We start from the raw sequence: 16,705 nt of genomic DNA, 5'->3' as shown, positions 1-16,705 counted from the left end.
GCCATAGGACACAATGCCACAATTGCATGAGCTCTAGTATAGCAGGAGAATCAAATGCATTATCATCCATACCAGTGTGAAAGTAAATCCAACAACATCAATGTGAAACTGTATCACATCCAATTACAGTAGTTCCATTTAGTAAGCAGGCACAAAATAATATCACTCAACATTAGGAGCAAGAATACAAGAGAAACACTTGGTATCAAATATTTCCAAATCATGACCAGAAACCATTCTGAATTAAAAAAAAAAACTGGAGGTGAAACTGAAATGTCAAACAACTAATAAATATAATTCAAAAGCCCAATGCATGAATGTTTTTATTTATTGAAATCATTAAAAGGCAAAAATAAAGTCCACCAATCAGCAAATTGCTTTGATCTATGAGTCAAGGGCTGTACAGCGAAAACTAAAAATGAACAACCTAAAGAAACAAATGAACCAACATGTGGAAAAACAATTGAGGTGCCTCCAGTTTTTTTTCTCGGTACAACTCAGGTAGACCCTGCAAGGGAAAGCCCTCAACTAACAAACGAAACCATCAACGAATAACATCCATCTTCTTATAATAGTATCACGAGCGATGGTGCCAAGATTGCAAAACGGGTAGAGACATATGTAAATGAATGCTAAGAACAAATACAGTGACTTAAAAGCACAATATGAAGCAGAAAATTCACCAGGAACTTTTCTTTCCGGACCCGGGATAATAACTCAGGTACCACCGCACAAACTTCTTCAGCCCTGTCTCCAAATCAGTCCCTGGTTTGTACCTGAGCTCCTTGTGTGCTAAGCTTATATTGGCATGTGTAAACTTGACATCCCCATTTCGCGGCATTGGCAATACCTTCCTCTTAGCCTTGACCTTCAAAAGCTTCTCTAAAATGTTCACCAGCTCACTCACTGGCACCGGCGACGTGTTCCCCAAATTGAATATCCTCAATTGAGCCGGACCCTTCTTCTTCCCACCACTCCCTGTACTCTTCTTCGCTGTGTCCAATGCCGCCACGCAGCCCTTTACAACATCGTCAATGTAGGTAAAATCTCGGGCCACAGAACCATGATCAGACGCTTCAAAGATGGTAATTGTCTTCCCTTTCAAAATATCCTTAGTGAAAAAGAAGTAAGCCATGTCAGGCCTTCCCCAAGGTCCATAAACTGTGAAAAACCGCAACCCAGTAATCGAAAGCCCGTAAATATGGTTATAAGTATGTGCGATCTCCTCTCCAGCCTTCTTGGTAGCCGCATAGAGACTGGCTGGCTGGTCAGTTCGATCCTTCTCCGAAAAGGGTACCTTGGAATTGAGCCCATAAACCGAACTAGAAGAAGCCCAGACAATCGCCGGTTGTGGATTCACTGATTTACAGACTTCCAAAATGTTCACAAACCCAGCAATGTTGCTGTGAACATAAGACCCTGGATTCTGCATTGCGTATCGAACCCCGGCTTGTGCAGCAAGGTGCATTATGTGACTAAAAGCCACAACATCGAAGAGCTTCTTGAGCAACGACGAGTCGTTGATATCCCCTTCAACGACAAATACTCCATTGCGTTCTAGAAGCTTCTGGCGGTCGCGCTTGAGCCGAGGCTCGTAGTAGTGGTTGAAGTTATCAAGACCCAAAACCCCGTCGCCTCGGCGCTTCAGAGCGATCGAAACGTGGGTCCCGACAAAGCCTGCAGCGCCGGTAACAAGGACGGTGAGTCCATGGCTCGATCGCCTCTGGGCCGAGCGGGTGACCCGTTTTTCCCAACTCGGGCCGCCCCAAGAGTCGTTTAGGGATCGGCGAGAAGGCAGAGAAGGTGAAGGCGACGAGAGAACGTAGTAGAAGAGAATGAAGACGAGAAAGAACGAGGACCAAAGAGTGAGCTTGGAGAGCGAGGTGTGAAACCTGAGGCGGTGAATGTAGGGCTGGGATTTTTCAAGCTTGAACTTTCCGGGAGTGGAGGGTATGTTATCAAGGTGTGAGATTGGCTTCAGCTGTGACATTGCCCAATTCGCCAAAAAAACCCTAATTTTCTCTTTTTCTCTGCAGGGGGTGGGATTAGGGTTAGGGTTTGTATTTTGGGGTGGAAATGGGGAATATGTAAAGGCTATGCAGGGGAGTTTGTTTTGTGGTTTTCTGTTTTTCCGGGGAGAAAATCAAGGGGTTTTGAAGAAGAAAAAGATTGGTTTTCTTTTTCTCTCTCAGGATGGAAGGAGGTGGAGAGAGGGGTTTAATTATACAGGTCGGTCGGTTCGGTGGTGGGAAAGTTGGGAACTCTGAGGAGAGATTTTGCCAAATAAAGAAGAGAGGAGGGAGAAGGATATGACGGGTATTTTGAAGATTGATTTGGTGGGTTTTGGACTTTTTGACCTCCCTTTGACGTTTCTATTTTCTAGTCATCATCATCTAGAAAAAATGTCTTTTTCATTTTATTTTTTCTTTTATTGACCAGGTCCAACTAAACTTTTATTTTTATTTTTAATATTCGGATAAATAGTAAATCATTAATGGTTGAATGATTTGTTTTGGAGATAAATCTTGGAAATTAAAAGATATATCGAGAAATACAAATATATAGTAAGTATATATGACGTGTGAAATGTGATTTGGTTACCATACTGTTACTTGGATTCAAATCTCGTAATGTTCGGAATTTTTTGTATTTGGATGCCAACTGAAACTGTTTTCTCGGTAGCCTATGAATTCATTTCAGCAATGTGTGTGGGTATATTCGATTTCATATGCTTGATATGTTGTATTTGGCTATTTTGGAAACCATGATTTTGGCGCATGGCAAGAAAAATTCTTTGTATGACAAGCTGATGAGTTTGCCTTTTACAAAAATGATGAATCAACTTGTATTCGTGACGGACGGAATCCTAAATTTTTTTCAACTAGTTTTTTGGTTTCGTTGTAGTTGTTTTTTACTTGATTAAGTTAGATTTTAGGGTACTCATATAAATTCAATATTGGTTCGTGATTGGCGTTGTTATAATAACGTAATTTTGTTCCAAGTGAGTTATATCCCATTGTAAATATTCTCGCTCCAAGGGCATACATTTAGCTGGCTTGGTGACCTACTTTCCTTTAGCACAATCACCATCTTGGGAAAACACTAATAATTATTGTTGGCCATTATTTCCTAATTGATTCATCATTAATTACACAAATTAATATGGATAAATTACATGCTGTGAGCCAGCGTGAGGTCCAATAATAATATCACTGTCTAGTCTCTCCAGAGTAGGATTTTGAGCTGTTTAGGTTATGTAGCCGCGTTTCTTATTTGTGTAGTTTCTCACCTAACAAGCTTCTGTTCATAAAAATGAGTGAGTGAAGAGTTTTCACCTACAACTTGCTTGGACAGCTATAGAGCTCTAATTAAAGAAATAATTAGGTTGTTGTTTTACTAGTTTCGAAAAAATAATATTTGTATTTGTCGATTGTATATAACTTTCCACTCATAACATGCACGTATATGTCTATATACCTATATTTACAACATGCATATACGTAGAGAAAAAGATTAAATATATATAACAAGTCATCGGTGCATGCATTAAATTTTCCCCAAGTAGAAGGTGTAATTTTGGGAAATTTGGATTTTTTTATTAAACACAGCTAAGACTTTTAGTCTCCTTTTCAAGATGTTTTTTTATATATATATAAATATAGACTTCTCGACCAATGCTTGAACCCCCATAAAATGATAAATTTTTAGTGTGATGATCACACTGTCACATGATACTAAAAAAATTCTTATGAATTTTTAGCACATCAGAACTCTCTGTAAAGGGAAAAAAAAAAGAATCAAAGCAGTGCTTTGGTTATATTTATAACTTTAGTTTAGGGTTATCTTCGTATGCACACAGTTTGCATGTGAAAAATAAAATAAAAAATACAGGTGATAATTGAGAAATTAACAAGAGATGATATGGATGGCGAGATGGATTAATATTAATATACAGTTAGTTCCTTCAGTAGCAAAGGGTGACGAGGGGTGGGGCAAACTTCAAAAGAAGGCAATCTCTCTATAACATTATTATTGAGATATCTTGTTTTCTAATTCAAGTTAGGTCGTCCTCTTTATTGTTTTAGCTGCTAATTGATGAATCACAAAGAAGTAGAACTCACCTAATTTACTTTACTGTAAACTCATCATGCCTGTCATGAAGATTTAAGTTGAAGAAATATTTAGGGACACACATATATATATGTATGTATTAATTCTCGGACACACATATATATGTATGTATGTATTAATTCTTGGTTTTATGTTAGCAATAATCAAAATATAGATTCTTTGCTCGTCTAAAATGACTTCACTTTTAATTTGAGAACAGTGTGTTATAAATTGCTAGGGAGTTATAAGGTGTGCATTAGTGGAGATTGAATATGCACACCTTCAATAAAAATAAAAGTACAAGAAATTAATTATGTTGAGCGAACAATCGTATAAGTATGTTACACGCTCGCATATATATGAAAAACAAACAATTAAGCATTGCCAAATACCAATAACATAAAAGATTGGCTCTTTAGAGAATAGAATAGCAAGAAACAAATGAACAAAAAGGGTCACGACGCATGCACCAACAATGACTTGGGACCTTTGTGTTTTGCTTTTATAAAGTCACATAGACATCTTGTGGAAATAATGTGCCTGATAAATGTGTCGCATCATCGATCACTGATATGGTATGGTCGCATCACATGTATCCACCGCCAATCATCTTATTCAACTCTTCAGGCTTTTTTTTTTTCTTTTTTTTATTCCCCGAAAAGAAAATGTGTATATAAATATTGTGGCAGTTTTTCTCATTCTTATAGGACCTGAAATCAATTGTTTTCTTAGAGCACTTCCAACGAAAAACTGTGGTCCAAGCAGGAGAGGGCCCAAGCCCCAAGCAGAGGTTCCAGGGCACAAATGCAGCTTGGGCAGCTGGTGGGCTCCACAAGCCCAGTGTCATGGGCAGTGGCGGATCCAGAAATTTTTCAGCGAAGGTGCAATTTTTAAAAGGATAAAAGCTCTTTAAAAAAAAACTATTTCAAATGCTCTTAATCTAACCAAAATCAATACCAATTAATCTAATCAAAATCAATACCAATTAATCTAATCAAAATGCATATCAAATTCTCAATTAAATAAATGAATCATAATTGATCATATCTCGAGTCGCGCATAGTCACTTTCTGCTTAAATTTGCTATTGATCATACAAATACAAAGAGCTAAATCAGAAAAATAAAAATAAAAATAACATTTAGAAAAACTCTAAAGACCATTTAAAGATTACAGTGTGCCCCTTGTAGACTTGAAAGAAAAATCCGAAAAGCCTTAAATTAAATAAATAAATAAATCCGAAGAGCCTTTTGCTACTGAAGAAGAAAAACAAAACCAGACCTTTTTGTTGTTGTTGGGTTTGCTTTGCCTTTGCTGAACAAGAAAAGTAAAAACAAGATATTTGTACTTTTTATTTAGAAATTTGTTTGATATCAGCATATTTGTGCAGAGATTGTTGCGAGAACACCGAGCCCTCTCAATCCAAAATTCTAATACAATCGAGCCCTCTCAATCTAAAATTCTAATTTCTAGTTGATTAATTAGTAATTACATTTGAACAGTGGATGGTAGTAATGGTTTAAGGCTTCTAAACTTGGATTGGACGATCGTCTTCTATAGAAGGTAAGGCTTTTTCTTCACTACGTTGTTTTAATTTTATTTTTAAACTATGGTTCAAAACGACGTTGTTTTGGCTAGAGCTTTTAAAAAAAAAAAAAAGATCGCGTTGTGCGTTGTTGGCGCAGCAAACTGAGAAAACATCTTTGAGGCATTATGACAAGCACATGGCGGGCACACCAGCAGAGGGGCAGTTTCCAGCTTCTTCCATGGCTTTTTGGCAAGGGGAGGTGCTGCACCTCCTTGCGCCTCTGTGGATCTGCCACTGGTCACGGGATGACTTTTTCGGAGTCTTCCTTCCGTGCGGCTTTAGACTTGATCGCCTCTCGAACAAGCTAAGTCAGCCTCCTTCCTACAAAATAAGATCGAATCAAGCAAGAGCAAGAACGGTAAGAACGCTTAAGAGAGTTTGGGAGAATATATGCTTGTATTGCTACTCAATGCTTTACAAGTTGTGTGGTGAAGATACACAATGAGACATCCTCCTTATATAGAGTACCTATCCCACCTGCTTCCTTCGAGACTCGACACCCAAGTCTCTTTGCTTCCTGCACTGACACAAAGTTGTGTGAGGCACCCGTATTCACCAAACAACGGGTTATTTTGCCATTTACCATGGCGTCGACGAACATCACTCATTTAGCTTGAACCTGTGGTTGAGCGGCTTTGGCATGTAGGGCATTGAAGCGGTGAATGACCCGCATTCCTGCTTCCTTGTCAGCCTCCTCTTCTTTCTCTTGGTTCATAGCATTCAAGGCTTTCTTTTGCGGACAATCTCGCATCATGTGCGCTTCATCGCACAAGTGGCAAACTAGCTTCGACTTGTCATTTCTGACTTGCTACCTTCTTTTGGCTTGTTGTCTTCCCTACCGGATCCACTGCTACCTTTCTTTCCTTTGAACTTGGAGTCGCCTTGATCATTCTTCTTGAACTTAATAAGAGACTCAACTGCAGCAATTCCCTCTGACAAGGTTTAGATGTTTCTCCTTTGTAACTCCAGCTTGGCCCAATTATGTAGGCCACTCATGAAGTACATCAACTTGTCTTCATCTGTCATGCTTGGCACCTCGAACAACAGGTTGGTGAACGTGGCGACATAGTCCTTCACGCTTCCTTTTACTTTAGCCATCTCAGCTTCTCATTTGCCTCATACTTGGCATTCTCTGGATAGAAATGCAACATAATATCCTTCTTAAATTTATCTTAAGTCTCAAGTGTAAACCTACCTTATTCGATCTCCATGGATCGAAGACGCCACTATACGAAAGCATTGTCGGTGAGAAACAACGTTGCCGTATTAATCTTGGGCTCATCATCCTCCATCTTGAGATACTTGAAATACCTTTCGATATTCCACAAAAAGAACGTGTCCAGCTCATTTGCCTCTCTCTTCCTATTGTAGGATTTGAGCTTGAAAGAATCTAAAACCTTGCGTTCTTTCGGAGTCCTGGTCTTGTTCAAGACAGCTTCTTTGCACAAGGCCCAATCTCCATTCACATCCTTCACTTTATCACGAAGTGCAGTAAGCTCTGCCATGAAATGATCTAGTTGGGTTTGGACATCCAACTTGATTGAGTCTAGCGCGGAGTTGAGGGCTCCCTGAAATTGGCCTTGAAGGTCTTCCACCATAGTTCCAAAGCCTTCTTTGGTAAGGACATCATCCTCAAGTCGCTAATCGAACTCGACCACGGCATTCTCCATCCTTGAAAGCCGCTTCTCCATCGCTGCTACCAATTCTTTGGATTGGTTCTTCTTTGATTTGCCTTCACTATCCAAGTTGACCTTGGACATATCCGTCTCCACATCAGATCTGCTCTTCGACATGCTTCTTCGAATGATTCGAGCTTTCGCTCTGATACCAACTGTCACAGGATGACTTTTTCGAGTCTTCCTTCCGTGTGGCCTTAGACTTGATCGCCTCTCAAACAAGCTAAGTCAGCCTCCTTTCTACAAAATAAAATCGAACAAAGCAAGAACACAATAGCAAGAGCAAGAATGGTAAGAACGCTTAAGAGAGTTTGAGAGAATATATACTTGTATTACTACTCAATGCTTTACAAGTTGCGGGGTGATGATACACAATGAGACATCCTCCTTATATAAAGTTCCTATCCCACCTACCACCACAATAAAGGGCTAGGATACAATCTCACCAACCGGGATCTACCTACTACTGTACATTGAATCTAGACATGTGGACTAAAAGGTCTAGCATGATCCATCCAACGGGCTGGGCCTTGAGCTTCTCTTGTGGGGCTTAACCTTCACAAATGGATCCTCTAGGTTGGCCCCATAATTGTTGGGTTGAGCCTTCAACATGCGGGCTGTGACACTAGGCAGGCAAGATGGCAAGAACAGCCTGGGTTGTTGCATGGATTTGCTGACCTAGCAAAGAAAAAAATATTTAAAAAAATCTAAAAAAAAAACTAAAAATTTCAGAAATTAAAAAAAATAAATACTTAGTCATATTCTTCACTTCCCACACCAGAACTCTATACAAATTCCTCTCCTCATATCTTATGTGAATAGTGGTTGACCTTGAGTTGCCATGACAATGAGTGGAAACACCACAAACTTTTTGCAAAGTTTGCCACTATTCACATGAATAGTAACAGCCATTGCCTTCCCTTTATCCTTTGCCATGACAAATGGGTAGAAGTGCTCTTATAGCGCGTGACATGATTCTAGGTTCTGCCTAAACCAAATCCAATGCATGTTTGTTGACCCAAAACAATAATCAAGCATGTTTTGCTCAATTTAGAAAATCAATTACCAAAATTTGCAAAGGAATCAAATTCCAAAATTTGAAAATGAATTCTTTCATTTTCATTACTTATAATAAACATGTGAACGAGTTATATTATATGTTGTTACTCCAATATAACACAATAATTACTCAAGAAGAATTGTTGAGATAAAGTAAAGCGTTTATTTATTTTACTTAATAAGTAGCGAAGAAAACACTATAATGACTCTCAAAAAGCCCATTAGCAGACCAAGTCAGGACTCATCCGAGGCCCATTTGATTTAAATTTGTCATAGTGTAAACAAATAAAAACCAATGCCATTCAATTTCTAAACTCTACAAAAGGGGATTAATCAATAATTAATTGCTTTTGATGATTTGGGTGCGTGCGAAGTCAGTGGAGAGACCGACTGCTCAACCTCATTCGTCGTCGTTTCGATGATTCGGAGCCTTCACCAATGACTTTTTATTGGTGTCACTGTCATTTTCTCATCGAAAGCAAACACGGAATCTTCAGAATCTACGAGCCCTCCTGTCGTATGCGACGCCCCCACTATAACTCCTGTAGATAAAACCAATGCATGGTAAATTGGTAATAAACAATTGTTTTTATTTCCTCAAATCTTTCTTCTTTGCCTCTTGAATTATCTGTGAGTCAATGCAGGGTAATTATAAACAATTTTTTTCCCCTTAAGCACGGACATGTGGAGGTGTCTCCCAATAGTCACTGATCACAAGATTTAAATGGTGTCTTATATAATAATAGAAATGATCATATCAATAATCAAATGACTAATAATTTTCAATCTAACTCGCGTCACAATAATCTAATACAATGTTGCAACTAAGTTTGAGTTATATAATTACGCGGATTGAAATTTTGAGGGCTGTATACGAAATTTAAAATTTGACTAAACACGTAATTATGTAAATATCTTGACCAAGACAGGCTTTAGTGTATTATTAAGAAAGAGAAAAGGAAAAAAAAGAAAGTTACGTCACTATGCAGTATACACACTAGTGCATGTGTGATCAGTATGCACAACAAGAGGCGACTTGCCTACTAGACTAGTTTATAATTGTCACATACTGATTCTCTCAATATTTGGAATCTTTCTCATGCCATCATCCTTATCCTTACCTTAGCGAGCAGCTACCTCTCTATATTATATTACTACTCAAACAAGCCAACAAACAAATCTCAGCTCTCACCTTCACACTCACTCTCAAACAGAGCCTTCAGGTGGAGAAACCTCCCATGGACACCAGAAGCTTTCTGCGTTTCTTCTTTCTCACCCTCTGCATAGCCGTAGCCCTCCTCTTCACCTGGGCCCACCTCCCTTACGGGCCACCCTACGCCTCCGACCTCCTCGACTGCTCCACCAACTCGGCCTGGTGCTCCTCCAAAAACCGCCTCCAGTCCAAACCCCCCAGCCCCACACGCCGCCTCCGCGACCACGCCTCCGACACCCCCCACCACCCTCTCGACCCCCTCACTCTCCCAGAGATCACCGCCGTCCGCTCCATCCTCTCCTCCCATGCGCTCTTCGCCTCCTCCTCCTCCCACGCGCTCCATTCCGTCGACCTCCAAGAGCCCGACAAGTCCCTCGTGCTCCGCTGGCACCACGGCGACCCTCTCTTTCCTAGAAAGGCCACCGTCGTCGCGCGTGTGGATGACATGTCGCACGTTCTCACCGTTGACTTGACTACCCGCGAGGTGACCGTGGAGGACACCGCCTCCCACTCCGGTTACCCCACGATGACGCTGGAGGAGATGACCGCGGCCACGTGGGTCCCGCTCATGAACGCGGATTTCAACCGCACGATCGTCCAGCGCGGGGTTGATCTGACGGATCTGGCTTGCCTGCCGCTTTCCACGGGGTGGTACGGCAAGGTGGAGGAGAAAAGGAGGTTGATTAAGGTGCAGTGCTACTCCACCAAGGATACTGTGAACTTCTACATGAGGCCAATCGAAGGATTGACTGTGCTTGTTGACTTGGACACCAAACAAGTGTTGGAGATTTCGGATAAGGGCGGGAGCATCCCCATACCAAAGGCTGCCAACACAGACTATAGGTACTCGGCCCAGAAGCCCAATCAAGTTCTCAAGCTGCTGAAGCCCATATCCATAGAGCAGCCCAATGGGCGGAGTTTTACTGTGGAGGATGATCACTTGGTCAAATGGGCAAATTGGGAATTTCACTTGAAACCCGATGCCCGGGCGGGTGTGATCGTGTCTCAGGCTAAAGTCCGTGACCCGAATACCGGGGAATTTAGGGATGTGATGTACAAAGGGTTTACGTCGGAATTGTTCGTGCCTTACATGGACCCCACTGATGCATGGTACTTCAAGACTTATATGGATGCAGGCGAATATGGGTTCGGATTGCAGGCCATGTCTCTTGACCCGCTTAATGATTGCCCACGCAATGCCTATTATATGGATGGTGTGTTTGCAGCAGCTGATGGAACACCGTACGTCCGATCAAACATGGTTTGTGTGTTTGAGAGCTATGCGGGTGATATCGCGTGGCGGCACACAGAATGTCCGATAACGGGTATGCAGGTAAAGAAGCTCAAGTCCAAAAACAAAACTTAAATATCATATTTGTTTATTAATTAGACTCATCATGCAATTGAACTTTATTTTAGTTTTGTTGAAAATACGGTCTGTAATATGTTAAGTAAATATAATACGCTAATGATTTTCTTATGTATGAGTTTTAAATCAAGTGGGCCCTACTTATGTGAGTGTTTGGCAGATTAGAGAAGTAAGGCCAAAGGTGACTTTAGTGGTCAGAATGGCAGCATCAGTGGCTAACTATGACTATATCATCGACTGGGAGTTTCAAACAGATGGCCTAATCAGAGTCAAGGTTAGTGGCTTGCTGATTTTATTTTATGAATATAAGCGATAGTTTAAATTACATTGATAGTTAAAAATATCATTTATTTTATGAATATAAGCGATAGTTTAAATTACATTGATAGTTAAAAATATCATGAATGTATGAATAATAGGCTTGGTCAATTTTCTTTTGGTTCTTAAATTTCTTGCATCATTTCTTCTTTTAATCTTGATGCCATAAATTATTGTTAATATTATTGATTAGTGGTTATACCGTCGCTAATGTGTCGTGAACATCAACGACTAAAAGACACCCAAGCGGCAAGTATAGCTGTTCTCTAACATTTTTCAATATATATATGCGTATGCAGGTTGGACTGAGTGGGATTTTGATGGTGAAAGGCACCTCCTATGAGAATGTGAACCAAGTGTCTAGCCCAGAGAATCTCCACGGAACACTCTTGTCAGAAAACGTTATTGGCGTTATTCATGACCATTACGTCACATTTTATCTTGATATGGACGTGGACGGCTCAGATAACTCCTTTCTGAAAGTAAATCTCCGAAGGGAGCAAAACTCTCCAAATGAGTCACCAAGGAAAAGCTACTTGAAAGCTACTAAAACCGTGGCCAAAACAGAAAAAGATGCACAAGTTAAGCTAAAACTCTATGACCCATCCGAATTCCATGTGATCAACCCAACAAAAAGGACCCGGGTCGGAAACCCAGTCGGGTATAAATTGGTCCCTGGTGGCACTGCTGCTAGCTTGCTTGATCTAGATGACCCTCCCCAAAAGAGAGGTGCTTTTACAAACAATCAAATTTGGGTTACCCCATACAATAGGAGTGAGCAATGGGCTGGTGGGCTGCTCGTTTGCCAAAGTCAGGGTGAAGATACCCTAGCCGTCTGGTCCGACAGGTGAGCATCTAATTTATTTGTATCATATTTATTGGTCACATCTTTTACAAAAATTGTATTTAATTGATGATTTTGATTTTGTAGGGACCGGCCAATCGAGAACAAGGATATTGTTCTCTGGTACACATTAGGGTTTCATCACATACCATGTCAAGAAGACTTCCCTATAATGCCGACGGTGTCGTCTAGCTTTGACCTAAAGCCTGTGAATTTCTTTGAGAGCAACCCCATACTTCGAACTCCACCTAATGTTGAGACAGATCTGCCTGTTTGCGTCGCTGCTGCTTCAGCTTAATTAAGCAATGAACATCAAGTGCCTCGAAAGATATTTCTGATCAGCTACTTGTAGAAAGTTACCTCAAAATGTGCCAATTGGGGGCTTGCATGAAATGAGCTTGATGTAACAACTAACAAGAAGTTGTACTGAAACCGATGTGGCCAAGAAATAAAAGATCGATGAGTGGAGTTAGTGGGAATCTACATTACGTACAGAGGCCATTATGTAAGAAATTAGATTTAGTGATGATGGAATCTCACTTGAAGATTCCAAGGCTCTTATATTGATATTTAATATATCACTAATTTTAGTGGTACGTTATTTAACCTTATTCTTGTCTTTATTTTAGTAATTTTTGAATGAGATCGTAATACTGTCATATAATTTATATTCTTGAATTTCTGCACCCGAAATCCTATTTTTAACTAGATATCACCATGTTGAGATAAACTAAGTTTGCACTTGTGCTTTTCAAACCTAATTAAATTAGTTCTATAATTTAAAGTATCAAAAGCGAATTCGAAATATGATCTTTAAAGTGGAGCTAGTTATGTCATGATCCTGTTTGTGCTTTAACCAAGGGCGGATCTATTACTAGGCTGGAATGGGCTCCAGCCTAGGTGAAGATTCTTAAATATTAAATATAGTTAAGTTTATGTTGTAAATATATAAGGTGGAGCCCACCTCCAATTGGGAGAGGTTTTGCCTATAAAAGGGTTCACACCCTTCATTGTAAATATACACAAGAAGAAGGAAAAACTACTCCCTTCTCTCCATCTAAATTCTCTCCTCAATCTCTCAGTTTTATAACACAGAAATGAGAATGAAGAAACTCTCTCTCTCTCTCTCAATTTCCTCTCTAATTTCTAACTAGATTTATAACACGTTATCAACACGAATTCGCTCAAACAATACCAGCTGAATTCTCTGATGAAACCCAGTCAGAAAAACATAACTGATACACTCTCTTTCTCTCCCCTTTTCTCTCTTCCTCTGAGTAATTTTCAAGCTATTGAAAATGAGCTCTCAGATTTGCAGATCCGCTCCTAGAACTGCCAAGTCCTTCACCCATTTAAATTCAAATCCCCAAAAACCCAATTTTTCTGTACCAGACCACTCTCTCTACTCTCTCTCTTGAAATCCCAGAGAAGAAGAGAGTAAAAAGCTCCAATTTCAACAGCTTCAGGGGAAGCTAATTTATCTTCCTCTGCTCACGAAACAATGACTCTTTCAGAGCCAAACAACAACACAATAGACAGCGCATGGAGACCAGACTGGAGCTCGTCGGCTAAGGCACCGACGATCCGATCTCTATCTCCAAATCGAGACTACCAACCTTCAGCTTGGCTGGCAACATACCCGCCATAGTGGTCTCTTCCCCCACTGCAGGAAGCGGCCGTGGTCAAACACGTTGACTTGGCTGGAAATGCTTCGCTGGTCCTAGTCGCCACTGCCGCGATCCAGCTAGAACGACCGAGTTCACGACTCAGTCCACCTGGCCACTGGACAGGACGTCTCCATCGCATTTGGACTTTCTCTTGTTCATCCGGTGAGGTCAGCCATAGCCTTGGTTTGCAGTAAGGTTAGCCATAACAGTCTCAGAGTACTCTGGCTCTGAGCTGATCTTCAACAACATCTCAGACCCATTTGGGTTTGTAGTGAAGAGAAAGTCAGATGGGCTGAACATTGCATTCCATAAAGCAAAGTTCGGGTCCGGAATTCCATCGAACACTTTGTGGGCATACGCCATTTGCTCCAGTTCGGAGCATGCTGTAATTAGTTTTGGGGCGATATAGTGGTTGTGCGAGAAGCCGTGGGTGATTATCTGGGTCTGTGTTTGGCGAAGTTGCTTTGTGGCCTTACATGATTGCAAGAGTGAGATGAACTTCTCTTCTCTTCAAAAGCATCCGATCTTGGCTTCGCAAACTGACCCGCAAACTGATCTTGGCCCAAATGGTTGTCGTCCGGGTCGAAGCTTTGTTTATAAGTGTCGAGCTCGACGGCGAGGAGGTGTTTGAGCTAGCTTCCCGGGTTGATGAGGCCCTTGGATTCATGACTGCAGCTGGGCTTACAATTGACCACCCTATCATGACAACCACTGAGTTCTGGACATCTCATGAGTGCTTGCTCTTTCCAGTTGAGCAGCACCCACTGATAAAGAATATAACATGTTCTCAGCACCCACAAAACATGATAAAGAAAAGCAACCACCAAAATGATGAGATTCCCACCACCTTTTCAATTATTATTATTCTATATTATTTAAATATTAATGCATATGCTAATGGCAGGTCAAATGAAAACACAGTGACAATCGTGATACCTTACAGTAAATTAGCACTAAGTTGCAGATGACACTGCTTCTATAATATATATATATATATTATATACTATATTTATCTGCTTTTCTATTACTAACCATTAACAAAAATGGACCATTGGTAATACTAAACATATTATCAGTAGGAGACCGTTACTAATACTAACACTTTACTTTATGAAATTTACTTTACCGCACATTTATTTTATTTACTGTATGGTGTAGGTTTATTACCCATACAACAGTATTTATTTAAAAGGGTGGCACGGGTTTATCGCCCATGCCTTTACTTTTATTTAAATGTATGGAGCAGAATTAATGCCCGTAGAGGCACAATTTACTTTACTGCACATTTAATTTTATTTAAAGTATGGTGCGGGATTAACGTCCATACAGCAAGCAATTTAATTTATGAATTTAATTTACTGCACATTTACATTTATTTAAAAGGGTGGTGCGGGTTTATCGTCCACGCCTTTACTTTTATTTAAATGTATGGAGCAGAATTAATGCCTGTACAGGCACAATTTACTTTACCGCACATTTAATTTTATTTAAAGTATGGTGCGGAATTAACGTCCATACAGCAAGCAATTTAATTTATGAATTTAATTTACTGCACATTTACATTTATTTAAAAGGGTGGTGCGGGTTTATCGTCCACGCCTTTACTTTTATTTAAATGTATGGAGCAGAATTAATGCCCACACAAGCACCTTAACTTTATGAATTTAATTTACCGCACATTTACATTCATTTAAAGTGTGGTGCGGGTTTATCGTCCATACCAGTAATTTATTTACCAGCAATTTATTTTATGGACTAAATGTGCTGTATGATGAGTAATTTATTTAGCAGATCAGGACCAGAAGTTCCTTGATCCTCATCATACAATTACATCAGGACTTGCAGATCCTTGATGATGATGTTAATATGAGAGCTGACAGTCTCTCCGGTACTATATTTGTAAACATGTGATCGGACTTGAGGGTCCTTGATCCCTGACATGTAAATAAGGACCTGAGGTTCCTTAATGATGTAACAGTACCGTATTGGTTCATAATGCCGTACACATGGATGATAACTGTACTAGCAAATGTACTGTACACATGAATAGTGCCGTATACATGAATTGTGATGTATGCATAAATATTTACCATTTTGGGTAAACTATCACTATTCAGAAAGGGAACCTGCAGTTTCTTAAACTCATGGATGAGCAATTAAATGAGATGCCAGAAGTTCCCCAAAATATGGATAATTATGTAAGGGCTTGAAGTCCAGAAATATGTACAGAAAATTGTAAAAATGTCCATACCATGAGAATATGTGATTTTGGCCCGAAGTTCAAAATCTAAGGGGATTGAATGTCCATACCATGAGAATATGTGATTTTGGCCTGAAGTTCAAAATCTAACAGTGTTGAGAACCTGAAGTTCCAACAATTAAATGGACAACCCTTGAGGTATTATTGCAAATTGTGGTACGCCACATATCTCTTTGGCATAAGAGAATGATGAATTGAGGCTCCCCACATATTTTGTTATATCTGGGCCGGAAGCTCATAAACCCAAATATATGAGATATTAGCGTGACTTTTACTCAATTCATATTTCATGTCCATTTTGAAAAGGGCAAATAAATTCTGAGTTTGTGTTTAGCCCAGGCCAAAAGTTCCGGGCTCCCATACGTTGAAATATGAAATTTGGGAGAGTCGATGTGGTTATTTGAACCTATAAGGCACAAGGTTCCAAACCGTCATTTTGAAAAGACGTAAAAACCACGGATGCAAATTTTAAGAATGTGCGCAATTATTATAACAGGAAAGGAGCAAGTTGAAACGCAGTTGCTCCAATCAAGTTTTGCAAAGACCATATCTATAGGAGGAAATATGGCTACAGTTTCCAGGATCCCAATATTATCTCAGAT

At 40.0% G+C, this 16,705-nt stretch overlaps 2 protein-coding genes across 2 annotated transcripts; one reads left to right on the top strand and one right to left on the bottom strand.

Moving 5' to 3' along the window:
* Nucleotides 295-2,566, bottom strand: LOC18777305 (UDP-glucuronate 4-epimerase 3). Its single transcript, XM_020564614.1, has one exon. The coding sequence runs from the start codon at nucleotides 1,988-1,990 to the stop codon at nucleotides 680-682; it is 1,311 nt and encodes a 436-aa protein (XP_020420203.1). The 5' UTR covers nucleotides 1,991-2,566; the 3' UTR covers nucleotides 295-679.
* On the top strand, nucleotides 9,484-12,819 carry LOC18777493 (primary amine oxidase). Its single transcript, XM_007210424.2, has 4 exons — nucleotides 9,484-10,978; nucleotides 11,175-11,288; nucleotides 11,632-12,179; nucleotides 12,264-12,819. Exons 1-4 carry the CDS (start codon nucleotides 9,671-9,673, stop codon nucleotides 12,472-12,474), a joined length of 2,181 nt encoding a protein of 726 aa, XP_007210486.2. The 5' UTR covers nucleotides 9,484-9,670; the 3' UTR covers nucleotides 12,475-12,819.

The sequence above is a fragment of the Prunus persica genome, chromosome G5 (assembly GCF_000346465.2).
Source record: "Prunus persica cultivar Lovell chromosome G5, Prunus_persica_NCBIv2, whole genome shotgun sequence".
NCBI classification, from domain to species: Eukaryota; Viridiplantae; Streptophyta; class Magnoliopsida; order Rosales; family Rosaceae; genus Prunus; species Prunus persica.
Note: the sequence above shows the minus strand (reverse complement) of the source record. Positions and strands in the feature narration are given on the sequence as shown.

Coding starts and splice junctions, on each gene's coding strand:
- LOC18777305 (XM_020564614.1), bottom strand. CDS start 1,990: ATGTCACAGCTGAAGCCAATCTCACACCTTGATAACATACCCTCCACT.
- LOC18777493 (XM_007210424.2), top strand. CDS start 9,671: ATGGACACCAGAAGCTTTCTGCGTTTCTTCTTTCTCACCCTCTGCATA. Junction 10,979..11,174: donor GTCCGATAACGGGTATGCAG/GTAAAGAAGCTC, acceptor AGTGTTTGGCAG/ATTAGAGAAGTAAGGCCAAA. Junction 11,289..11,631: donor ATGGCCTAATCAGAGTCAAG/GTTAGTGGCTTG, acceptor ATGCGTATGCAG/GTTGGACTGAGTGGGATTTT.